This window comes from Zychaea mexicana (assembly GCF_025766255.1).
Source record: "Zychaea mexicana strain RSA 1403 chromosome Unknown BDB00scaffold_88, whole genome shotgun sequence".
NCBI lineage: Eukaryota > Fungi > Mucoromycota > Mucoromycetes > Mucorales > Lichtheimiaceae > Zychaea > Zychaea mexicana.
The window spans coordinates 154,173-180,245 of NW_026516751.1; the positions used below are offsets into that span (position 1 = coordinate 154,173).

At 44.6% G+C, this 26,073-nt stretch overlaps 7 protein-coding genes across 7 annotated transcripts; 5 read left to right on the forward strand and 2 right to left on the reverse strand.

Annotated features, from left to right (window-relative positions):
- Positions 1 to 395: 395 nt before the first annotated feature.
- On the forward strand, positions 396 to 2,789 carry BDB00DRAFT_843379 (Six-hairpin glycosidase-like protein). Its single transcript, XM_053124958.1, has 6 exons — positions 396 to 634; positions 732 to 803; positions 886 to 1,066; positions 1,142 to 1,175; positions 1,267 to 1,954; positions 2,070 to 2,789. The coding sequence occupies exons 1-6, from the start codon at positions 468 to 470 to the stop codon at positions 2,614 to 2,616; spliced, it is 1,689 nt and encodes a 562-aa protein (XP_052975695.1). The 5' UTR covers positions 396 to 467; the 3' UTR covers positions 2,617 to 2,789.
- A 506-nt stretch (positions 2,790 to 3,295) lies between these two features.
- Positions 3,296 to 5,697, forward strand: BDB00DRAFT_843383 (ClpP/crotonase-like domain-containing protein). The gene is made up of 8 exons (XM_053124959.1): positions 3,296 to 3,681; positions 3,800 to 3,913; positions 4,011 to 4,095; positions 4,174 to 4,302; positions 4,386 to 4,578; positions 4,660 to 4,842; positions 4,916 to 5,117; positions 5,195 to 5,697. The coding sequence occupies exons 1-8, from the start codon at positions 3,646 to 3,648 to the stop codon at positions 5,594 to 5,596; spliced, it is 1,344 nt and encodes a 447-aa protein (XP_052975696.1). The 5' UTR covers positions 3,296 to 3,645; the 3' UTR covers positions 5,597 to 5,697.
- Positions 5,698 to 6,078: 381 nt separating this feature from the next.
- Positions 6,079 to 7,557, reverse strand: BDB00DRAFT_770651 (uncharacterized protein; the record flags this gene model as incomplete). The annotated part of the gene is made up of 3 exons (XM_053119900.1): positions 6,079 to 6,543; positions 6,667 to 6,884; positions 7,002 to 7,557. The coding sequence occupies 3 exons, from the start codon at positions 7,555 to 7,557 to the stop codon at positions 6,079 to 6,081; spliced, it is 1,239 nt and encodes a 412-aa protein (XP_052975697.1).
- Positions 7,558 to 9,499: 1,942 nt separating this feature from the next.
- BDB00DRAFT_981146 (uncharacterized protein) lies at positions 9,500 to 10,800 on the forward strand. Its single transcript, XM_053129979.1, has 3 exons — positions 9,500 to 9,993; positions 10,054 to 10,171; positions 10,276 to 10,800. Exons 1-3 carry the CDS (start codon positions 9,618 to 9,620, stop codon positions 10,706 to 10,708), a joined length of 927 nt encoding a protein of 308 aa, XP_052975698.1. The 5' UTR covers positions 9,500 to 9,617; the 3' UTR covers positions 10,709 to 10,800.
- A 2,181-nt stretch (positions 10,801 to 12,981) lies between these two features.
- Positions 12,982 to 16,548, forward strand: BDB00DRAFT_618135 (uncharacterized protein). Its single transcript, XM_053118039.1, has 2 exons — positions 12,982 to 13,896; positions 14,021 to 16,548. Exons 1-2 carry the CDS (start codon positions 13,241 to 13,243, stop codon positions 16,194 to 16,196), a joined length of 2,832 nt encoding a protein of 943 aa, XP_052975699.1. The 5' UTR covers positions 12,982 to 13,240; the 3' UTR covers positions 16,197 to 16,548.
- A 755-nt stretch (positions 16,549 to 17,303) lies between these two features.
- Positions 17,304 to 20,285, forward strand: BDB00DRAFT_843390 (5-methyltetrahydropteroyltriglutamate-homocysteine S-methyltransferase). The gene is made up of 3 exons (XM_053124960.1): positions 17,304 to 19,383; positions 19,464 to 19,686; positions 19,773 to 20,285. Exons 1-3 carry the CDS (start codon positions 17,364 to 17,366, stop codon positions 19,846 to 19,848), a joined length of 2,319 nt encoding a protein of 772 aa, XP_052975700.1. The 5' UTR covers positions 17,304 to 17,363; the 3' UTR covers positions 19,849 to 20,285.
- A 2,582-nt stretch (positions 20,286 to 22,867) lies between these two features.
- BDB00DRAFT_770717 (major facilitator superfamily domain-containing protein) lies at positions 22,868 to 24,750 on the reverse strand (the record flags this gene model as incomplete). The annotated part of the gene is made up of 5 exons (XM_053119905.1): positions 22,868 to 23,407; positions 23,502 to 23,805; positions 23,900 to 24,147; positions 24,240 to 24,437; positions 24,550 to 24,750. The coding sequence occupies 5 exons, from the start codon at positions 24,748 to 24,750 to the stop codon at positions 22,868 to 22,870; spliced, it is 1,491 nt and encodes a 496-aa protein (XP_052975701.1).
- Positions 24,751 to 26,073: the final 1,323 nt, after the last annotated feature.

The window sequence follows — 26,073 nt, forward strand, 5'->3', positions numbered from 1 at the left end:
TTACGAAATAGTGCCGCACGGTCGTCATGAAAAAGGGGGTCACATGCTGAGTAATACTTCTTCCTGTGCATCTCTAGAACTCAACCCTTTAAACTTTGTGTCACCCTGTTAAGGCTTTATTCTTGTATGTTTTTGTTTTGTTGCTTCGCCATTCGATGTAAACATGCAGTGGCATAGCCACATTGCGTCGATTTTCTAACTTGCCAAGCCAACTGCTACTTGTTTATCTTTTTCTGTTCGGGTGTTCGGCCGTTCGTCATTCTGTAAACATTGCGACAGGGCAGACCAGCTATTTTTAATCCGGTTTGCTCACGTTGTGAAGGACACGCACGACGTACGTAGCATATAAGATAAAATTCTTCCCGGCTGCTGTGGGTCTTTGTTTAAGTTCCAGACCGTGATATCTTTTCCTTTCTCTTTTCTTTCTTGCTCTTTTCTCCATTCTTGCGTATACTCCAGAAGCGACTATGATACCATCTAATAGCATAGCTCTGTTGTTCTTACTCTTGTTGTCTTATTTCGCGGCTCCAATCGACGCGCAAAATCCATATTATACGGCCCTCTTAAACGATTCACTCTATTTTTTCGAGGCACAACGAAGTGGTGTTTTACCTGACAACAATCGAGTAGAATGGTACATCGTGAGAGCCACTAGCGTATATTACGCTACGACGCGTTGTTCTGATCTGGGCTATGCCAACAACAACAAACTCTAAATTATATGTTTATAGGCGACACGACTCGGGACTTGAAGATGGGTCCGACAACAACGTTGATTTGACGGGTGGCTACTACGATGCAGGGTATGTAATGCCACCTTTATAATTCAAAAAAAAAGCAAGAAAAGAGAGCTACGTCTAAGCATTCTTATAATGTAAACCACAGCAATTATTTAAAATTCACCGTTCCACTATCTCACACGCTGACTCTTATTGCGTGGGGAGCTCTTGAGTGGTACGATGGTTATGTGAGTGCCGGCCAGACTGAACATCTGCACGACATGATTCGATGGGGTACAGATTGGCTAATAAAGGCACATCCGTCAGACAACGTCCTGTTTGTGCAGGTAAGAAAAAACAACCTTTGATGAATTAAAAGAAGCAAACAGTTCATTTTCATTGACGATAATGATTTCAAATAGGTCGGCGAAGGATCAGTGGATAATAACTATTGGGGTAAGCTCATTGTTGATATTCCTTTAGACACATTATAGAGCACAATATACTAACCAAAAGATTATATGTACATACTACATTTACAATGCAGGGCCTGACAGCGGTATTCCAACACCACGGCCATCGTTCATGATTGATGAATCGTCTCCAGGCACAGACGCCGCAGCTCTAACAGCAGCCGCTTTTGCGTCTTCATCATTACTACTGCGAGCCACGGACGAAGATTATGCAAACACCCTCCTATCTCATGCAGAGCGCTTATACACATTTGCCGAAAGCGCAACACCATGGCAAGTGTACTCTGATTCGGTCGAAGCCTCACAAGACTACTATGGTACATCCACGTACTCTAGCCAGCTCGTCTATGGCGCCTTATGGCTGTACCGTGCTACGAATAATACCATGTATCGGGACAAGGCGTCAAACTTTTTTGACCAGTTTTCCCTCAGAACCAAACAAATCACCATCTTGGACTGGCATGACCAAACAGGTGCAATGTATGTGTTAGGTGCAGCAGTAGATGACAGTGGCACGGATAAATACAAGGATGCTGCAGAAGATTATATCAGCACAATTATCAATGATCGATCCGGAGGTCCATGCTCGTATACCATAGGTGGTCTTTTGTGGTGTGGATCCCAGAGTGAATGGAGTTCTCTCGTTATCGCAAACAATATGGCGTTCTTGGCAGCCATGTTTAGTCACACAGTGGACGAAACCTCGGAATACGACGAATTCGCGCGTGCTCAGCTCAACTATGTTCTTGGCGACAATCCTATGTAACGTGTGGCAAAAAGAACCAGCAAGAAAATCTTATTTTCTAAAAAGATAATATGCTAATCCTTGATTTCCAAACTTTCAATGCGGTATACATATACACTGGTAAATATATAGGAAAACTCCCTATGTTATCGGTGTTCACATGAACTCACCGCAAAACCCACATCACGCAGGCGCTTCGGGTGGCACGAGTATCCGAAATATTGATGCTGGCGAAACAGCCCATGTGCTGTATGGAGCGATCGTGGGTGGACCCGATTATGAAGATCGATATTTCGATGAGCGCAGCGACTATAGACAGAACGAGGTGTCCCTAAACTACCAAGGTTCGCTCCAAAGCCTTGTATCGTATCAGCTAGTGAATAATGCCGTTGATCCGCCCTACGCCAACATAACCGAGCCTCGACCTGAAGTCCGACGCCCAGGACAGTCGAACACTATTGCTGGATGGCTTATTGCTGTGATTGTTATAGTCATTATTGCAGCCATCGTTGGCGCAGCTATTTTTGTCTGTTTCGTGAGACGGCGTAGAAACTCTGCTGCTAGAAAACCAACTGTAGCTGAACTTGAAAAGGCTGCTGCTCAGAAGTCTCCAACTTTACCAATAAGTCCTCGGATAAGCAGTAGTCCTCCTCCACGTCCAGTAACCATATCGCGTTAAGGAGGACAAAGAAGAGGATTATATTACATTCGGCGAGCTATACAAGAGAAGCAATATGTACATAATATATACAGCAATCCAGTTTCTGCATTAAATATTAGATAATTAGTAATATCCAGAAAATGCACATAGCATTTCCTCTCCCAGTTTTTGTCTAATGGTTATTCTATGATACGCGCTTTTTTTTTGTAAAAGAGTTGCATGCAAGCCAATCGTAAATGTTTCTAGTATATAGTTACATACTAAACTGTACATGAGCTTGGATGGTTTAACTAATTTGTTTGGAACGTGTAAGAATATTAAGCAACAAGGAAGTGTATCATGTGGATTTCATTAAGCATTTTACTGATTTTAGAAAAGGAAGCACAATCTCACAGGATCTCTTAGCTCCAATCAATCTCTCAAAGGTTTTTGCTTTAGTGAAAAGGTGTATGATGATCGTACTTTGCTTAAAAATTTGAAGTACATAATGGAGTGCTCTACTACCTAGCTACCATACGACCATTAAGCGTCGCTAAGTAACAATCGGGCCATCATGTCGAGTTTAAGCAGATAGAAAAAGGAGTTTGGTAAGTCCAATTTCTTGAAAACAGTTGTTTGCCCGGGCATATCATGTCAAAGCAGGAAATATAGGGCAAGCTGGGATACAATTCCCGATCCACAACTTTTTGTTGTTTTACCACGCTAGGTAAGTGACTTACAAATATTAGAGGCTAAACTTTCCCCATTGTCGACTTTTTTCTTTCACGTAATATCTTTTCATATGTTTCGACGCGTCGGTCTCCAGCTTCAACGTTCCACACCCACCACTGCACGTTTAAACGTTATTCGCACAGCTGCAAACGGAACTCGTAATTTGGCAATGACTCCTATGCGAAACAGAACCGCAGTCGCCAGCAAACGATTGTCAACAATGAATAACTGGTTAGCACAACCCAGAAATCAGGTTAAAAATCGTCATTTATACACAACGCTAGTGGATAACCATTCGAACACTATCAAATTAACACGAATTATGGCTTTTGATAGATGTCAACGACCGCCGGTACTGCTGGTGGTGCTCAGGTAATATACTTACAAACGATACTCTCATTGAAAAAAGATAAACTCGGACGTTAGAATACAGAACAAGAGAAAAACAGGAGTAGCTGACAGTAATGTATGACATAAATGGGTTTCATAGGAAGAAGTGCTTACAGTAAAGAACGTGGGCGTCCGAGAAATCGTCTTGAACCGACCCAAGAAACTCAATGCTTTGAACTTGAACATGGTCGAACTTATTACACCCGAACTCCAGGCAAGTTTCGTTTCTCAATCGCGACAAAACACATACACAGCGTCTATGTATTGCTATATCTGCCGTTTGAATGTTATACTGACGTAAAAGCATGCAGGCGTGGGAAAAGTCTGACTTGGCTAAAATTATCCTGCTAAAGAGCAGCGGAGGAAAGGGATTCTGCGCTGGTGGCGACGTTAAGAGTAAGTTTGTGTTCTGTTACTGCTGTTGTGCTCCTAAACTATATTTGCTGACCGACAATTCCTGTTTGAAAACTATAGCCGTTGTTGATTTGGCAGCCGAGGGCAAGTACGAAGATGCCATTAAGTTCTTCGAAGCCGAATACAAGTTGGATCATCTTATCGGCAACTTGGAGAAGCCCTACGTCTCTATCATGGATGGCATTACCAGTATGTATCTTTGTACACGAGGGTTATGTTTGGGATAGCAAGTTGTTTGTTGGAAAAAAGATAATAACTTGGGTACCTTTTAGTGGGTGGTGGCGTTGGCTTGTCCGTTCATGCACCTTTCCGTGTTGCCACGGAAAAGACCTTGTTCGCTATGCCTGAGACCGGTATTGGTTTCTTGCCTGAAGTTGCTGGCAGTTTCTTCTTGCCACGTTTGGATGGCCAATTGGGTATCTACCTTGGTTTGACTGGCAAGCGCTTGAAGGCTTCGGATGTCTTGTAAGGATCCTCTATCTTTTGAGAGGGTGGAACTTAAAAAGGTAGAAATTACATTTCACTAAACAATCCATTATACTATAGCTACGCTGGTGTTGCCACGCACTATGTCCCTTCGTCGCGTCTCGCAGCTCTTGAAGCTCGTCTTTCCGAAATTGACAACCCTACTCACGATGTCATAAACACTGCTATTGAAGAATTCTCTGCAGAGATGGATCAGGAAGCTCCTTTCTCACTCGGCGGTGATGTTCGTGCTGCTATTGACAGGTAAAATTGACAAGAAATGAAGGGCGATGAATAAGGTACAAGTGATACTTATACATACAATGACCGTGAATAGATGCTTCAAATACGACACCGTTGAAGAGATCTTTGCTGCTGTTGAAAAGGAGGACTCGGAATGGGGCAAGGAAACCCTGAAGCTCTTGAAGGGCGTTTCTCCCACCTCGCTAAAGATCACCTTGCAGCAGTTGCGCACTGGCGCCACACTCACCCTTGGCCAGTGCTTCAAGATGGAATATCACTTGGTTCAAAAGTTCTTGGTTAGTGGTATCTTGTGCTCCTGTTTATCGGCGGTAAACGGATTCAAGCTAATGCTATTTGTGTATCTGTGTAACAGAGAGGCCATGACTTCGCAGAGGGCGTCAACGCGACTCTTGTCACCCGATCCAAGCCCAACTGGAAGCCCTCGGCACTTAATGACATCAAGGAAGATAAGATCAAGGAAGAATACTTTGATTCTCCTTCCCCAATGCGATTGGAGCTGTTGACCCCCAAGGATTACAAGCAATACCCATACCGCAAGTATATGCTTCCTTCCGAAGACGACGTCAAGCGCGTTGTCACTGGTGAAGCTGCCGATGTCGGTAACTATGCCCTGAGCCGCGAGGAGGTTGTCGAGTACTTCCTGCGCGACCGCAACGGCAAGCAGGGTGTCAAGGACAAGGTTCTGGATATCCTTGAACGCAAGACCCAATTGATGGAGAACGAGGAGACCAAGAGCTTAAAATGGATTTACTAAATGTATATGCGAACCCAGAGAATGCCACCATTTAAAATCACTGACGAACACACACACACACACACACACACACACACACACACACACACACACACACGCACGCGCATAACTTGTATACACCGTAGAATTTTTTTTCTCAAGTAAAACGAATATAAAAAGTGAGGGATAAGAAGGATATGTGCCTGCAACCACTGAGCGGGCTGTGTTTGGGCGTTCTATCTGTAGCGGGAGGAATAAACCGACACCGATATTATTCCATGCCAATGCTCCTTATGTATATGCTTTGTGTATAGGTTCCCTGTAGAAGTTCCTTTCGTTTCTATGTACGAATCCAACATTGATATACACTACAAGGGTTTTATTTCGGCCCAGCGATCCCCTGGTTGCCATGGCAACGGAAAGTATGACACTATCTTTGCAAAACAGTGATTTACGCTCCGAAGTACATACAATAAACAGCCCTCCGCGCCTTCAGCCATATACTATGAGAAAGTCTCCTCCTTGATAATCTTTTCTGTTATAGACAAGATCTCAGACCCTTTAAACCCAAGCATTCTACCCACGCCAACTAAAGCCCTTAAACTCTTCTCTAATAACATCCGTCCAGCCTCGTGCCCATATGATTGTGACATTGCATTATCGGTGGTCCGTGCGGCAGCTGTTGTTGTAGCGCTTACTTCGGTAGGAGCACCATTACTGCTCGGAAATGCACCGGGTAAATGATGGGCACTGTTTTGTCTGGATCGAACAATCTTGGGTATAGGATCAATCTTTACCGGCGCAGTGGATGCCCCTCGCTTCTGGCCACTCGGTAGCGAATCGTGCAACATTTGTGTCAGTTCAGCCAAGGCCGTATGGTGGGCATCCATGAGATCAGGAACACTGGGCACGGTATAGAGCGGATTATATGAATTGTCGTATTCTTCTTGCGTTTCGAGCCTTTCTATCTCTTTGTATTTCGGATCCAGATCTTCAAAGACGGTAAAAGGTTGAAGCGTACGCGACGAGCTACCACCATTGATGGCAATGTTGTTTTGTAACGATGATGATGATGATGCAGCAGGTTTAACTTCCGGTGGTGGTTGTTCATTAATGCCTGGCGTCAGTGTGCCCGGATTTTGACTCCATCTTGCATAATATTCGTCTTCAGAATCGTTTCCTTTATCGCTGTGTGCTCTTTTCTTCTCGCCACTTAACCGTGATCTGATCTGGACTGGGCCATCGTTTTCGTCGTCTCCTTCGTCTTCTGACGATGACCAACCACCGCCCCAATAATCATCAGGAGCTTCTCTTGTTTGCGACTTTGTCTTTTTTTAAAAATTTGATGTTTTGTATTAGTTTCTCTCTATCCTTTTCCTTTGGATCTTATATAAAAAGCACATAAACAACGAACCAACCTCTGGACTCGGAGATGACAATGCAGCAGCGGTGGACGGAGGATGATGTGTGATCTTGTTGACAAACTCCCGCTCCGCCTGTTCCAATGATTCTGGCCAACTCTTCTTGACAACCTGCCATTCGAGTTCTGAGAAAGCCTTGGTGTTGTGATACTTTAGTTCAGAGATATCTCCGCCGCCTTCTTCCAAGGTCAGCACGACTGCATAGTGGGTCTTGTCTTGGTATGCGAATTCGACCATGGCATGGAGCGTTTCGGCATCAAGTCGTTTGTAATACACCGGGTTTTGATAGAGCTTGTCCTGTTGATCGCCCGACCATAATGTCTCAATGACTTGTGGGCAGTCGTCTTCTTGCCATTGTACAACACTATTCCACTGTCCAGAGTCCTGTTGACTGTTGGCTTGTTGTGCTGCTGTCGGTCTGAGAAACTGTATCCGTTGGCATAACAGTTTAGACCCTATAGCTGCCAAAGCCGAAAAGTCGTGTTGCTGACGGTGTTCGAGCACGGTATAGGCTAATGAACGAGCAATGTTCTCATTGGCAAAATCATCGATGGCTTCCATGGTAATCCTCCTCCTAATAGAACTTGTTTGTTCTTGCGTGAGAAAAGATAGAGGAAAAAAACCAGTGCTGGATCCGGGTGTGGCCTGTTACTTATTTAGAGAGAGAGAAAAGGCGGGGAAACTTCCTTTCACCCCCACTCCGCGAACCTTACGAAAAAAAACACCCCGATGATGTTGTTGGGTGAGATAATCACTACTTTGGGGCAAAAGGCTGTCCTTGTTCCTAGCTCATCCTTTATTTCACAGTGTGGCAAGGACACTGTCTAAATACTGCATCAGTTGATGAAATTATTGTAAGTATCAATGTTTGCTGTTGGGTTCCTCAAACGAACAAGACGGAATTGTCTGACACATTTCGAAAGATCGAAAGAAAAAAAAGGGTCCAGCATTTCATCAAGTCATGTGCGCTGTTAGTACTACCGTGTCTGGATAGTAGCTAGGCCTTGTGATATCTCTCTCTTTCTGGTTTATACACAAGCAGTTACCGCAACCAGCAGTGTGAGATATATGATTCCAAAGCAATGATTCTAATAGCAATTGAAAGACTCCTTGTATGCAATTGCAATACAAGCACTGTTTGATTAGCAAATGCCACGCAGCATTTCAATGACTCTAGTAAGTCAATAAAAGGGGATATTTACCCCAAGTGCTCATTCGTGATTAGGTTGGATATAAGAAAAAAAAATTCATCCTGAAAGTAGATCCACGCTCACTGCCACCGCAATGATCCCGTGATTCTTTTTAATGCAATGCCCCGCCTGAGTGTTTGTTGCACGCATAGTGTACTATCAAGCCGAACAACAGTATGTTCGTCTGTGCTTTTGCTCGACGACAACAAAAGCTCATTACCACCAATCCCTAGATGTAGGATGCTACGTGGCTATGGAGAACTTAGATTGTAGTATGAACATGAGCCTTTTCGTAGCAGATGCACGGATCCGCGACCAACGTTTTTACACTGTTTCGCCATCATTGCATTTTACAATAAACAAGAAGTCGATGATACTTTCTAAACAGTTTCCTTTATACATAGGTGTCGATTATTCTCTTGTTTCATGTCAAAGAAAGATGATATATGTACTTGAGGAGATTGCTGCTACAGTGGTCCCCCGTTAAGATCAACATCAAAAGGGGTCCTACTAGGGCTCAAGCTAATAAGGGTTGAAAAAAGTGCGAGTGAGCTTATATAGAATCCATGTTTACTTGGATTTTAAGGTTGCCATCAAAAGGTCGACACAAATAGGGTTGAATCTATCTGAGGATGATCTTAACGGGGAGTCACTAAAGTGGGAATGATAGAATATGTGACGAATCACTCCTTTTTACAGTATGTATCCTGTCAGTTTTGTTTAGTAATCTCAACGCGCAACTTTCTTCCGTAGCATGTACGTGCTGCTGATTATTTGGATAGCTTGTGTCTGAACCGTTCATAAACACCCAAAATATGGGTTGTGAGTTACAATACCTTAATGATATGTGTTAAAACTTCGCAAAAGGTGCCACAGAACTCTTCTCGAACTTCGGGACAACGTTTGTGCGTGGTGAACCAGACTACTTTGAGATTGATACGTACGACGCAAACCATTTGACACACCGTCTTCGTAGCTAGTATTTATAATGCAGTAGAGGGAACACCATCTAAAGATTAACCAAAAAATTATGAAGCGAGAAGTAGCAATAGCCATCGTCAGCCCGAGTTGTGCCTACTTTAGGTTCTGCAAAAAATAGAAAATCCTGAAATGACCAACTCTAATGATTAACTTGCAGCGCATTTATATTATATCCATGGATGCGAGCTGATATAAATAATTATTTCTGCTAACCAACAAATACATGTTCTGCTTTTGCCTAAAATGGTCTTTGAAGCTTACGACGCTGCATATATAGACGATCTGCTGAAACAAAGCCCTAAAGCTTGGTTGGCTATTGCCTGTCGGCCATTCAAAAACAATTACCATCAGAAACAAAAATAATCGCGTTTGCATATTTTTTTTATCTCTTTTTGACAGTTTTGACACAGATTCCCCAGACGACGACTACGGTTTAATTACTTTACCACAATGAGCGATGCCCTAGAATCACGCATTTTACGAGCAGCAGCCACCACGGCTGATCCCAACGAATTACCCGAATTCCCGGAGAACAAGAGCGATCTGCCTTCAGACTTTGAATACGATCCCAATGAAGAAGAAGAAGTGGAAGAAGTGGAAGAAGTGGAGGAAATTGACGAAAACGAGCTTTTGAAATACCTGGACGAGCAAGAAAACCCTCTGTATATTGCCCAACGACTGTTTTATAAAGAAGTTAATACGACTGCATCCCAAGCAACGTGTCCGACATGGAAACTCGAGTGTCTAGGCTGTAAAGCGATTGAAGACCTGTATGGCCATGGATGGACTACTGTCGATGGTTTAATTGACTTGAGCGTTCTGAAAGGTAAGCTACAAAAAAATGGTACGTAATAGAAGGGAATTTAACTCTATTTCGATTATGAAGGTGCTCGTGAGGAGGCACAAGAAATGGCCAAGGAAGGTGCATTTACCCGAGCTAGTGATCTTGCACATTCCGAAGACCCGTTCCGTGACCACACAGCACGCGACGATTGGATTACATGGTAAATGTGTTGCTAAGCTACCTTTATGAGCTACTGGCTGTGTGTTGCCTGGTAACCGGGGAATTACTTTTCTAAACGCTCTTGTATGATACAATCATAAATAGGCTCGATCCAAATGGATCCAAAAACTCACCTAATCTACAAAAAGTGCTCGATTTCTTCAATGGTCCGCTCCACCACGACCTATCAAGGATGATCCGTTTGCGCGGCAAGACAGAATACCAGCTTGCAGAATATAAGCCCGAGAATGGCGCTCGATACGAACGACATCGTGACGCATTCCCTACCGATGACCCGGAAGATACACAGCAACGCCGGGTGACTGCAATCATGTATTTGAATCCGGGATGGACGCAGCGGGACGGTGGCGAGCTCAAGATTTTCGGTCGATCCGAGGGCAATGGAATGACAGATGCGGCTGACCGGACTGTGGCACCTATGCTGGGTCGATTGGTGATTTTTCTCAGTGGTGTAGTGGATCATGCTGTGTTGCCATCCAACATGGAAAGATTTGCTTTGACTGCTTGGATGCGGTAGGAGACACGACACAATACTACAACAACTATTTCCTAAACTCCATATCTCCCTCCTGACTACCAGCTTTTTTTGACTTTCAAAATAATAAAGCCATCTTTATACATTTTCAGAACTGTTAAAAGTCTTCTGATGGACTGTTTATGATAAGGACGACACTTGATGTAAAGGTATTAAGACTCGCTTTCAACGGCCACTGTAAATTTCTGTTTTCAGAAAACAGAGGCTTTCGTCATATTAATTTGTGTGTTTTCATTTCTATGATGTCTTAAAAAGAATATATTGCTGCATTGACGCTTGACCCAAGAACCTGGCTTTCATATTACTACGTCAGACCTCCGAACACTTTCAGACTTGCCTAAAACGAGATTGCGCGCAAAAACAATCCGAAGCCGGTGAAATATCGTACGATGCTGGACCAATAGAAAGAAAGAACAGCCAAGTGATCGGCATAGCTGGAGCAAATAAGCTTTTTTCTGTAAGGTAAGGGATGTAACCATCATCATCACAAGCACATTCACCACGGTAAAAAAAATCTAAGAAATCATCTGGTGAAATGTGTATATCTTCTGAATTCTGCCACACACTTGACGCCATCAATATTACGCTCTCGTTCAGCAAAGACAAGTTCCACGTCCTTTGTTAATAGTTAGCAAGAAGGTATAGTTGTTTTGACAGCTTTCTTCCTATTAAGAGCAATGTTTTTCTGGACTTGGATGAGAGTTCAATTAAATTTGTTATACATATTGGCACTAAAAAGTTAATGTTATTAAATCGAGCAAAAACAATTGGACCTGTCTCAGTTCCCCAATTACCGGATCATTAATTTCTTCCTCTTTCAAAGAGTGCTTAACACAAGCGGATAGAAAGGAATTATTATATTGAGCAGCCCAATCGCCAGGTGTGGGGGGGGGGGGAGAGAAGTGATGCGAAGATGATGCTCGGAAAAGCTGGAGCTTAAAATGGCAACTGATCCTGTTTTTTGTTCCTGTTGAATATGCGCATCAAATGTTTAATTGCTTTTTTAAGCAAGAAATCATAACAGTCACTTTGTGTTTCAAGAATCCAACATTAATTGTGATCTTTGTTGTTGACGCGGTACTACTTTAATAGGTATGCGTCCAGTTTTCCATCAGGTAATATGACACACAAAAAACCATCTGAACCATCTTTTATTAGTATCTATAATATGCACACATCAAAGTAATTTCCTTGCGCCGCCAGCACGTTACGACATAATACAGTAGGAGATGTTGTCAATATTGTCGTGTCTTTCGCGATATATTCGGTTAACTATTGCATAGGTAAGTCGTGTTTCACTTCGTTAAAGAAGCCATTTACTCATGGGTACTGTATGTATACCATGCAACGTAGCACGACATACCAGAGGAACCCAGTAGCAAAAAAAGCAACAATGAGAACCGTAGTAACTTGAGACGCGGGAAAAGATACAAATGGGTGTAGCACTATTACACAGAAGGGTGTCATCATCAGCTGCTGTGTGGGCAAGCACAGCAAAATTTGAACGAGTCTCATATAATGGTGAGAATATGTCCTATGTTATGATTTCCCTTGTCCATCAACAAGCAAAGTGATGTCACCTTACTCTAAATGGAGGAGAATATGATATAGCAACAATAGACTTGTGATTAATCAATATATCTAACATGAATACCGTCCTTTTGTTAGTGAAAGTACAGCACGTCGTTTTAAAGGTTTGTATGTACAGTATATGTTATCCGGACAATGCGCAAGTGTATATATTATATAAGGTTGGCTGAGCCTCTTTTCTCACCGATCTATACACGGTGCGCTCACCTCGGAAACGTGTTGATCGAAATTTATTTCCCGGAGCATTGGACAGCTCTTGTTGTTCAGGAACGAGTGTTATATAGTAAACGCTTATCAAACACTTTCTCAGCATTTTATTATTATTAGCGTGGAGTCTCTGTATTTGCTATTTACACGATACAGATGCTGACATAACCAAAAGATAGGGTTATCAAAGTTAACTAGTACCTAAATAGCCGACCTATTGCAAAGTGTCGCATATGATACGATGGCTGCAGCGTCTTTACCGAATAAGCAAAAGTATGAGTTAGGGCATACAGTACTATGATGCTGACTTTGAATATGAATGTGTATATATCTACGGTAACCGAAGTTCTCAGAATCCACGGGAGCATCTACTTGATTGACCAAAGAATAGAGTCTTTGTAAAACACGGGCAAATACGATACAGGAAAGAAAAAGAAAAATGGGGGGAGGGGGAAGGGGAGGGATTGTCGCACAGGACACCAACTCGCAGTTGGTGGCACAGAACACACTGAACAAAGCCCACTCGTTCCCAAAAACGATAATCGTAAACGTTGAGCAGTAACAAGTGGAAAAGAAGAAAAGGATTGCTGTTATTATTATTATCGACCTCTCTCTTTCTCTTGCGCCTTGTCCTGTGCTATCTTTCTTCTCCTCCTCTTTGTCCTCCTCTCTCTCTCTTCACCCTGCTTCCTCGTCACACGCGCCCCCATTCAGAGGATGAAAGATAATTTCGAACATGTTGAGATTGAGCCTGAACATTGCTACCTTGACTTTATCGGCCCTGCCAAACCAGAAGGAATGGGACGCTCATTAAAGGGCACTGTCAAGTTGACAGTCTCCAAAGCCGTCAAGATACGCAGCATACACATCAAATTTAAAGGCTACGGACGCATATGCCTGAAAAATTCCGGTGGCACTGTCTTGGACATTGAGACGAACCTGTTGCCGAAAATCAAAGCACCTCTGGTCATCGACAACAAAAAGACTTTCCAATTACCGCCTGGCGAACATACAATTCCATGGGAATTGCAGATTCCGAACGTCTATCCACGCTCGTTAATGATCAAACGCGCAGCTATCCATTACAAGGTTGAGCTAGCGATATCGCTGGGCTTGGGTAAAAAAGCCATCACGGCAGAGTATCCCATTGTTATTTTGCGCCACTTGCTGCCGTGCAAAGAGCTTTCACCCTTGGTAGGCTCGCGAGTGTATCGTCAAACAGTGCCTGGCAAATTTCATTATGAAATCGATTGCCCGAGAGTTGTCTGTTTGGAGCAAGGATCGATGCCTGTGGCACTCAAGTACCTATGCATTGCGGATCAAAAGCCGGTCATCTCTGTGCGAACCCAGTTATTGCAAGTCGAGTTTTACAGGTAAGCATATTCTTTGCTATGTAGCTGCTCCTCCTCTGCCTTCCAAAATGTTTCTTGCTTTTCGTTCTTGGGTCTATTCTCTAAACTCTAACTCTAACTTTAAATTTCTTTTTTTTTTGCGCAGGTGTGAAACGATATCAAAATCGGATGCAAATTTGGAATTTATGGAGAAAGAAGTGCAATCCAGTGTATTTGGTCAGCGTTATGCAGACGCCATGCGCACCAACCCAAAATGCGTAAAGTTCACACGTCGTAAAGGATCAGCATTTATTCATTCGGTTGAGGATAATCCTATTTCAGCATGGAAGCGATTTGTCGTCGTACGTCACGAGCTTGATGAGCTATTAACATACGGCATTGAATCACCCACAGTGACCATTTACCACCAGCTCGAGGTGATATTTCAATTCGGCCAGAAACACGACGTCATTCGCGCGAAAGTACCTGTCATTATCACCTCTTTACCCTACAAAAACAGCAGCAGCTCACCACTAAATAGCCCGATGATGCCTACAGCCTCAGCACTTGTGGGCGGTGGCGGGGATGATATCGAAAACTTTCCGAAATACCGTATGGAGACATTGCCGCATTTCACCCCATCTCGTGTATTGGTTGATGGTGCAACTAGTAGCAGCAATGATATTGGCAAGGGCCATCGACGCACGTCTACAGCTACCTCGTCAGACGATACTTCGTCTATTTCATCAGTGGCACCGGATATTGCACGTGAAAGAAATATCTTTATGGGCGTACGCGAGCGGGCATTGAGTGTCAACAACAATACTAGCAAGCCGACAATCGTTCCGCCTGCTTCACGTGCTGGGCCGGCCTTGCAACTATCTGTGGCGGCTTCTAGTATCGACCTCAGTAGCCATAATTATCAAAGCACTAAAGAAATTTCCAACAGTACCAGCAACCAACCAGCATCGCCTTCGCTCTCGCTCTCTGCTTTTGGCGGGCCCAATTCCATCCGCAGATCAGCCTCGGCGTCGAATCTCAGCACTTTCGGCAGAAGCAGCCAGCCCAATTCGCCACCACCACCGTCACCCACTGGAAGACAACTGCATCCACCACAACGTCCTTCCCGCTCGCCCATGCGACGTCCTATACCCAACCTTGCCGTGAACACTGCCTTGGCCAACACGATGCTGAATCGTGGTCCTTTATCTGACGACATAGTGAGCGCTGCATCATCATCATCACGCCGCGACAGTATCGCCAGCTCTGAAGCATTACCTCTTGTGGATCGAAACTTGTTGCGTAGCAAAGCCATGTGGATGAACCGATTCGAGCCTAGTTACGCCTCTCGCCATCACCTGCTGCAGGCAACTGTGGTAGCGAGCTCCAGTAGAAATGGCAGTGTATTAAGTCGTGCAGCACCTAGTTCTGGTATCAATGGCCGGTCTTATACATCTCACCATCATCAACAGAGACGAGGAGGCCGTCAGCAGCAGCAGCAGCAGGGTGTAATTGCTGCACCAACGCCACCACCACCAACAATACCTGCATTTGCTCGCGTCGTCGATCCATGGCTCCAAGTCTTGAATCAAGAGTACGAAAATGATAGTGACGAGGATGTGTACGGCGACGACGAGATGTCCGTATCAACCATGGACGCCACCAGTTTAAGCTCCGTGACAACAGGTTCAGGAGCAGATGAGCTGTCACTTTTGTCACGACCACCATCACCCGTGTATTCGCCAGCACCAGGCTTGCCAGGTGCGATCGCACTTCGTCCACAACAGGCAAGCCCGGTAGCATTGGTGGAGGAATCGTTTGCTTGCTCGCCTCATAGCGTGTCGGCCAATTCGGTACCCTACACTGTGGCATCATCCAGCGTTTTATCTCCTCGCACAAGCTATGCTCTCTATCGTCAACGCATCGCCCGTGCACCACCATTGCCTCCACCCGCAGTCCCATTACCTGAAGAGCCACAAAGCCCTACTACTCATATCGTAAACAACATCAACAATACTCAAGGTAGCAAAAGCTATACAGCAGATGTACACAACCATTATTCACGTGCTGAATTGCCGCCATTACCGCCGTCTGAGGACGATGAACAAGGGATATATGACGAAGACGACTGTGCAAGGACAGGGTCGCGGTATTTTGACGATAGCGACGACGAGCCAAGCGCACCTGTATGTACGTGCCCACAGCACGGTCATGTCTTGCTTCCACCACAGTCAATGGAGAAACAGCAACAGCGACAAGAACAAGAACAAGTCGGAACACCTCCACAACTGCCACGCTTATCACTTGGGTCAACGTTTTCTGCTTCTCTAAGCTTGAAATGAAAAATATATGGGTTACGTCTACACACCTTTATCCCATTAAGCCTTTGTATTTATTTAGTTCCTTTGTTTTCATTCGGTAATTCCTATACCTTCATTGCATGCCTTTTCATGTTATCATCACCACATCGTATGCGCTCCTTTCTATCCTCTTTTTGCTTATTTGTAACTATAGTTCCCACAAATTTCTGTATATCCATATTAACGATCCAATCACAACTAGAACAGATGTAGACTTTTCTCTTTTATCACCTCGTATGGGCACCATTTTGTTTATTAATCAAGCCAAGTTCCTGGTATATGTAAAACAATAAAGAAAGATCCTCGTATTGCATCTACCTGTAGTCGGCCTGACCCGTGTAGAAAGCCTCCCTGATTGATGGTCGACTGAAATGTCAGCAGTTGGGGACACAAAGACCCGCAATTTTGGTTCCACATCTTGATAATGGAGCGGATCGTATCCAGTTTTTGATAGACCGACTTGCGTTCCCAAAAGACCGTCCCATCCCTTCCTCAGGTTGACAGGAGAGCCGGCAGGCACATTCCCTGCAACCAGTTCTGATTTATCATCACTATATAAGTAAGCGCTATAAACCTAGTAGTCATGTTGGTGGCTGTATTTATAAGCACGAGATATGTAAGAACTTCACCACTCCTTTTCTTCAATTGCCCAATACCAGTCTAATATGACCGACCGATGGGGCAAAAAATAAGGTTTATTATTTGATCTAAAATGTCTCTCCGCCGAAACGACAACAGCAGCAAGTTTCCCCTGGTGGCAAATCTTTCAAAGAAAACCAACTTTCATTGTACATAGCAATATTCCTATGAGAGCCAGACTGGAACTCCATGAGATTACCACACCGGCCAGCCAACGTTTAAGATGTGTTTATACACCACTCCTGAGTACGGGGCGTAGAGATACTTAAGGGTGTGTATGCAAAATGCACGTATTGCACTTCCAGCTGATGCCATTCTGGCCTAATCTGATTGGCCCTTTTCGCGTTGCATCTCATCTCAGCAGGTGAAAATTTTTTTAGCTGCTTTGCTTCCCGCACTGATATAAATGCAAGCAAGCACGATGGCATTTTTGGTGTTTTTCTCGTTCTCTCTCATTCTCTGAATTTTCATATTCACACACACTCTCTATCTACTCCAATCTCAAGAAAAATGGTTGTCGCTACTAATCTCGGTTTCCCCTACGTCGGTGCTAAGCGTGAACTGAAGAAGTTGGTCGAGTCCTACTGGTCTGGCAAGATCACCGAGGCCGAACTCCGTCAAGGCGTTGAAGGTATCCAGGCCACCCACTGGAAGTTGCAGCAAGCCCAGGGTCTTAAACACATTCCTTCTGGCGAGTACACTCTGTACGACCGTGTTTTGGATACTGCCCAGCAGTTTGGTGCCATCCCCACCCGCTACCAGAACATTGCCAACCCCTTGGACCAGTACTTTGCCATGGGCCGTGGTCTGCAGAAGCCCGCCACCGAGACCACCGCCAAGGTCGATGTTCCTGCCATGGAAATGAAGAAGTGGTTTGACACCAACTACCATTTCATCGTCCCCGAATTCGAGGCCGACCAAGCCTTCTCGCTCCAGAACCCCCGTGCTGTTGAGCAATACAAGACTGCCAAGGCTTTGGGTATCCAGACCCGCCCCGTCCTTGTTGGTCCCGTTACCTTCTTGAAGCTCGGTAAGCCCGCCAAGGCCGAAGAGCAGTTCGACACCTTGTCGTTGTTGCCCAAGGTCTTGCCCTTGTACGTCGAGTTGTTGAAGCAGTTGGCTGAAGCCGGTGCCGAATGGGTCCAGATTGACGAGCCCGTCTTGATCTTTGACTTGGATGCCGAGGCCAAGCTTGCCCTGGAAAAGGCCTACAAGACCTTGAAGGATGCTGCCGCTGTCAAGATCTTGGTTGCCTCCTACTTTGGTCGTGTCGAGAACAACATCTACCCTCTCAAGGATAACGTCGATGGTCTCCACTTGGACTTTGTCCGTGCTCCCGAGGAGTTGGAACAGGTCTTGCCCTTGATCGGTGAGAAGCAGGTTTTGTCGTTGGGTTTGGTCGATGGCCGTAACATCTGGATCAACAACTTGGAGCAGTCCATTCAATTGGCTGAGAAGGCTGTCACTGCTTTGGGTAGCGACCGTGTCTTTGTTGGCCCCTCCTGCTCGCTCGCTCACTCGCCCTTCTCTACCGAGTTCGAAACCAAGATCGAAAAGGCTAACCCCGAATTGTTCTCCTGGTTGTCCTTCTCCGTTCAAAAGTGCAAGGAAATCGTCACCATTGCCAAGGCTTTGAACAGTGGTCGTGACTCTGTCAAGGAAGCTTTGGCAGCCAACACCGCTGCTGTCGAGTCGCGTCGCACCTCGCCCCAGACTGTCAACAAGGAAGTCCGTGACCGTGTCGCTCAGATTCCCACCGCTGCCTGGAAGCGTGCTTCGCCCTTCCCTGTTCGTCGTGAGGCTCAGGTCAAGAAGCTTAACTTGCCCTTGTACCCTACCACCACCATTGGTTCGTTCCCTCAGACCAAGGAGATCCGTGTCGCTCGTCAGAAGCACAACAAGGGTGAATTGTCCGATGCCGACTACGATGCTTTCATTAAGGCTGAGATGAAGAAGGTTGTCGACTTCCAAGAAAAGGTTGGCTTGGATGTCTTTGTCCACGGTGAACCCGAGCGTAACGACATGGTTGAGCACTTTGGTCACTTGTTGTATGGTTACGACTTTACCCAGAACGGTTGGGTCGTCTCCTACGGTTCACGCTGCGTCAAGCCCCCAGTCATCTTTGGTGATGTCAGCCGTCGTGGCCCTATGACCATCGACGAGATCAAGTATGCCCAGTCGTTGACCTCCAAGCCCATGAAGGGTATGTTGACTGGTCCCGTCACCATGATGAAGTGGGCGTTCGTCCGTGATGATATTCCCGCCAAGGATCTCTGCGCCCAGGTTGGTCTTGCCCTCCGTGATGAAGTCAACGATCTTGAGGCCGCTGGTATTCCTTGCATTCAGGTCGACGAGCCTGCTATCCGTGAAGGCTTGCCCATCCGCCGCGCTGACTGGGATGCCTACTTGGAATGGTCTGTTGCCTGCTTCCGTTTGGCCACCTCTGGTATCACTGATGAAACCCAGATTCACACCCACATGTGCTACTCTGATTTCAACGATATTTTCGATGCTATTGCTGCTTTGGATGGTATGTCTTTATCTTTACTGGTTTGGGTGGTAACAGTTGTATAATGCTGGTCTGTTAATATTTACTGCTTTTTATTATAGCCGATGTCATCACCATTGAAAACTCCAAGTCTGATGAGAAGCTGTTGAAGATTTTCGAGACTAAGCAGTACCCCAACGAGATTGGCCCTGGCTTGTACGATATCCACTCGCCTCGTGTGCCTTCCGTTGAGGAAATGAAGCAGCGCTTTGCCGATATGCTCAAGTACATTCCCGACCACCTTCTCTGGGCCAACCCTGACTGTGGTTTGAAGTCGCGTCAATGGTAAGCGTTTGTAATCCTGGGTGGATGGGAGCCGTATCTCCTAGTGAAGGAGACAATATATATTAATGATGTGTATGTAATAACAGGCCAGAGACCGAAGCCGCCCTGGTGAACCTTGTGGAAGTTGCCAAGTACTTCCGCTCGCTTAAGGCCCAGGCCTAAGCGCACGATCCTCTTTGCACATCTTAATGCACCCACCTTTTCAACAGAAGTGTAGGGTTAAAGGTAAGCAACGAGTTCAACAGCTCCATGCATAATCATCAAAATACAGAAGAAACGGTCCATTGCGCGCTCGCTTTTTTTCTTGATTGGGGCGATTCTGGGAAGAACTAACGGCACTGTAATACCTTTATCATTTTGCCCAATGACACAACAACCCGAAAACATCCTCTGTGGTTCATATATTCCTCATTTTGAGTTGTATATGTTCCACGGTTTCAACAACTTTCAATAGCTATTCTATTCAACTACCTTTGCTCAGGAAATAAATCGTTCGCTGGCAGTTTTTTGTAACAAAAATCTTGTTCTCTCTTTGCCTTGATGGCTTTGTTTGGTCTGTAAAATGGGATGTGCAACTACAAGCACAGCACAATGGAGGTTCATTGCGTGCAAAAATACTGCAAGACGCGCTTTACGTTAAAGTTTCACAAAGTCTTCGTAACAAAGTGGAGCTCCTCCTTTTCTTTATGTTAAGTTGTTACTGTCGTTATTCTTACTCGCACCTCCAGCTACCTTACTGTCATGCTTCCCTGTCACCTCGTAAGGCCCGTTTTTGACCCGCTGGTGACGATGACGTTTGTGGTTGTTGATGCGTTGATTATGGTGCTGAAGATGGGATTTATCTTATGCCGTGTTGATGATGGCAATTACTACTGAAATGATAACAGTGGCAATGTAGTAGCAGTTCCACCGCCATTAATACTGTTGTTGCAGTGGAGCTTTCTGAATTCTTTAATACAAGCTGCTATAGCTTCGTCAGTCAGCGCCACTGTAGTGGTTTGTCATTATGGCTACAAAATAAAAGAAGGTGGTCTGTTGTAGTAAACCACACTCCCTTGAGAATTGTCCGACAACTCAATCCACCCCATCATCTTCGTTACTATTATGATGCGATAGAAGGAGCACCACGCACGGATGAGCCAACATAGTTAATACATCATCAGCACCATACCAGCAACCCACATTAATCACTTTTATTTACAGTGAGTCGTCCCCTTTTTCTATTCGCATTGCCAATAACTTTTCGTGTTTGTACTCAACCTGTCCAGTTCGTTATTACCATCCAGTCGCTCACAGGCATGCAAGATTACCTAGGCACCCAACAGGAAGATATTGTTAGGGCGACTCTCTTCTGGTTAATCCGGTAATCCGGGATGGCGATCCAGCATTGGCAGCCCCGAACAAGGCCAAGTCCAAGAAGGTGGCGAGGTGTCCAACAACAATGGTGGATCTGGTGCACAAGCGGGGGCATTACCAAAGATATGTCCGCTAGCCCTCATCCGAAGAGGTGGATCAATTTTTCCGCCAACGCGTGGACACGGTATATGCCGAAATGATGTATGCATTGACCAACGAACCAACCAACAATGAGCTTGGTGCCCTAGCACATGCGGTAACAACACAACAATCGTCCGCGAAGGCGACGCAAACAACAAATGGCAATGCAACAAATTGCAGCTCAACAAAAATTGGGTGCAAGAAACAAACATGTGTACCCACAAATTTACCGGTCTTCCAAATCCGAGGTGGGCCCTGCGCGGCAAGAACAAAAAGGTCCACGAGTCCATCAAGTCTTTCTTAAAACGCATTCAAAGTCCAACTCAAGGTGCACAGATTACCAATTGAAGACCACTGGGAATGGTTATTTCGGCTTACCTGCGATGACTTGCAGCGGTTATGGTTTGCAAGAACTCTGGCAGGCGGGGACTACACTTGGTACCAGGTGTAGATAGACTTCAATTTAGCCAAAAGATATCATTTTGTCATAAATAAGAGTCAGATCACAGAACCTGTTATTGACTATGGCAGCAAAGAACTTACACATTGTTTCTGTGTCAGTGTCTTGAAACTTGCAGATAAGGATTTACCCGCCTCAGTAGGCGTGTACTTGCTCCTGAGCTTGGAATTGAGTATTACCGGTCTCTAACACAACTTCTCTGCATCAGCAAATGCGCAATAGGAAGAAAAGCAAACAGTTGTCAACCCGCGCCAAATAATTTACCAGCAAGCACAAAACCTTGTTTCATCGCCAATACATATGTTTTCATCCAACAGCGCTATGCACTCTACCTGAAGCAGAAGTGAGACCTATTGACATCCTGACGTTGACAGTATGATTTACCAATTGCACACGCACAAACTGTGCGAGACACTTTTAATACATGGTTAGAGGACGGTACTATAGTAACAGCTAACACTAATAGGAATAGCCCACTTAGTCTCGCACTTGAGAAAGATGACTATGTAATTATACAAATGACAAATATCGAGCTTTCCTAGACAACCGGCATGTCCGCGATTCGTCCATCAATTTATCAAATGGAAGTCTAGACAGCATCTCGAACAGTATATAAAGGGCTGGGGATTTATCTAATAAAAAGCATCTCATATTTGACTCTCACAGTATATCAGTTGGTTTCCAAATATCCATTTTGTTGCTGCGCTAACTTAATGCCGGTCACTGTGAGTAAAGCACGAGCAATTTTGAAAATCCTTTCTCGAGTCAGGTCTCGGCTAAAAGTTGTATCATGCCTGTAATCAGATAAGCTACCTTTCGTTGCCAGTACCACAATTTCCCAGTTATCATACATATACTGTACACAACACCTTTACTCTCTCATCGATTGCATCTACTTGGGCTGTAAATATTAACATAATAGTGTGTTTATGAGCCTTTGAATGTACTTATAGAATGTGTAGTACTTATAGAATGACTTGGCCAAAGCGCATCGCAAACATGTATGGTTACTTGAAAGAAGAATTCGTGTTACCGATGAAGGATACGAGTGTACAGAAACAGATCACTTTATATTACATTTAACGAAGAATAAGTGTGAAAAAATATGGTAAAATGATAGAAATAAACATTAATCTACAATTGACAAAATCATTTAGATAGATAAGGAAATATATATAGAAACGACAAAAGAAAGAATATGTGTATATATTAAAGGGAAGAGAACTAGAGGCGATACAAAAAGTTGCGATCTTCGATATCAGTCAATCCCAATGAAACGTCCGTCTCCTTCTCTGGGGGATTCGCAATTCGTCGCTTGTTCTCGCGAGCCATGGTCCATCGGTTGATGATGAAGCAAATCAAAGCAACAATATTGCCAACGGTGAACACGATGGGACCAGTTAGGTAACGGGGAGCTTCCCTTTCCAACATCAAAAGGGGACCAATAAATTGGCCTATCGTAGTGCCTGCGACATAGACACTGTTGTAAAAGATCTTCTTGCTATAACCAGATACATTGTTACCGATCGTGGCTGCCAGCAGCGCACTAGCACCAGACATGCCCCAGCTAAGGTAGTAGCCTGCCAACTTAACGGGGCCGTCCACAACAATGGTCAAGATGAGGCATCCTGCGGCACTGATAAGACACATCAAGATACCGACATAGGCGATCTGACCAACTTTACGAGCAAGTATCGAGCCGAGCAAACTGAAAAGACATGCGCAAGCACCACCAGGGATTTTGAGCAGAATCGACTCGGTAGGCTAAATATTTAGGCATTTGGTTTTAGTAAACTGGATATCTTGATCGTATGTGTAAAGGCGGAAAACCACGGGAAGAAAGAAAAAGAACACTTACAGTAAAATCACCGAGTGTACTGATCAATTGAGCACTAAAGACCAAAAGACCACCGTTTTGCATGTTCAGACCAATGGCAGCAAGCAAAATAAGGTAAAGGCGCGATTCCTTCAAAGCTTCTGTAAAGTGAGCCCAGTTGACCTTTTTGGTGCGGATGACAGCGTTGTCTTTGGTTCGGCGGTCGACGATTTCATGTTCCTCGGGGGTCAGACGCAATAGCCAGTAACGCGGACCGTCAACAAGGAAGAAGAAGCACAAGATACCCAAAGTAACAGTAAGGGCGCCAAAGATAAGATGGTTCCATCTATAATTTCACACAACAAGGTTCCGGTTTTAATTCCTGTATTCCTAGCTCCATCATTGCAGCCAAGTATAAAAGAAATCCTCTAATATCTTACCTCCACATGGCAATACCGCGACGGTTACCCATGTTTGAAATGCCTACAGCCACAAAGTTTCCGAGAACAGAGCCAATACCTTGACACATGGTTGCAATACCGAAATACAATGTCTGCTCCTCACGTCTGTACAGATTGGCAATGATGATATAGATGCATGGTAGACACGTTGCTTCAAACAAACCGAGAAGGAATCGAAGTGCTGCCAGTTCTGAGAAGTTGTTACCCATAGCCGTAAACATCATGACCTATATAATTGTTTTCTCAGTTAGCGGACCGGGAACATTGACACAATGGCAAAATGTTATGCAGCAGAAAAATCCGTGTCACAATTACTCACAGCGCCCCAAATTACGATCGCGACACCGAGATACCGACTAATAGGGAACTTTTGGACGAGGATTTGATTGGGAATCTGGAAAACCAAATAGCCCAAGAAGAAGATACTTCCAAGCCAACTGAATTCAGATCCTCCAATCCCTGTATCTTCGTAGATGCCAAGGACTGCGGAAATGGCAAGAGCAGATTTATCGGCAAACTACAATAGGAGAAGAGAGAGGATGCGTATATATTTAGACATTTTGTTGATCCGCTGGACGAATATCGGGAAAAGATGGCTATTTTACACAGTAGCGTGATTGAAACATTACCTGAACCATGACAATGGTTGTCATGAATGGCAAAAAGGTCCATCCTACTTTGCGAATGTATCGGATTTCTTCTTTTGTTTTGACATATGTTGGGCGCGACCGCGCGACACCTTTTTCAGCATCACCAGAACTACCATCGGGTGTCACGGAATCGGCATGCACCACTTCAGGCTTCTGGTCGTCGTCGTGATGCTTATCCATCGGTTGTTAGTGAATAGAGAGTAAGAAGTTGATGGGGTATCGGATTTGGAAACGGGAAGGGGATCATGGGTTGGGGGTATTTATACCAAAGTTACAGGGAAAAAAAGCGGCCAACATTTCACACAGAGTACGTGCTTTTTGTCATTCTCGTTCCCGCGGTCGGTGTATAGACTAGCGTAGCCAGTAAGATCGGAGGAGAAGCGATACGGCACGCTCCACTGTCTCTCTCGAAGCGCTCCTGTGCCCGTGTGTGTGGCGGTAATCCGTGAGTGTTGTGGATTCCTCAGAATTCCCGTCGTACTTTAAAAAAACGGCATGAAAGATCCGTCCATGTGGATTGTGGCTCTCCCTTCTTAAATTGGACAATGTACCCAAAGATCACACATTTTAATATACTGACAAATCTGTGGGATAAACGTGTATGCGTGTGCTTCTTCAACGATGGCTGGAAAGAGCAAGTGACGAAAAGAAAATCACAAAACTGGAGCCGTTATTTGGAAACAGTGATGATATTAAGAAAAAAAAGAAATATACGTGGGAGGCGTGAGAAGCGCCATACAAGCCTAAAACAGCTGTAAAGAGTCGCACAGCGCTGGATTCCCTTGAGAAAGGACAGAAACATTCGACCGTTTTTGACAGGTTTACTAAAGCATCTGTACCAATGGAATGGGTGCCCAATATGCACTGCACGGCATGCCATTTGTAAGCGCATTTCCTCATTCTGATCTCGATACTGGTGCATACGCTTCTTTTCAATTACTTTATGCAGACTCCTCCTCATTTCTATTACACTATTTACCCCGCACAAAAACTCTAAAGCATGCACATGCCTAATCCTCCTCGCACATTGTCACACTCCTGAGACACAACAATTTCCTAAATCGTTCATAGATCGAATTCCTGGTATAACCCACGCTTCTCCACACTCACGCAATATAGCACACAGTCCATAGACACTTTTCTCAACGTCATACGAGAGAGACCCCATCAAATATTCGCTCTCTTCTCAGCCAACCGTTGCTCAAGGAACGGGATCAGTAAGCCGGCCATTTAGGATTAAGGATCATGTTTTCAAATTAGCAAATCAGCTCCCATTGCGAATCTCCATTGATGGCTCAAGGTTCAGGTACTTGTCATTTTGGTCCTAGGAGCTTTACAATGCTTACTCTTTCTTTGAGCTCAATAGCAACGTGTCCTATTGGTCATGACAAAGGGCGTTTTTCGTTCCCGCAGGAATTCAAATACACGATATGTCAAAACCATGTACAAATATATGCGATTATCATTGGTTACTTTACTGCAGATCTTGAACTAGGCTGTGGG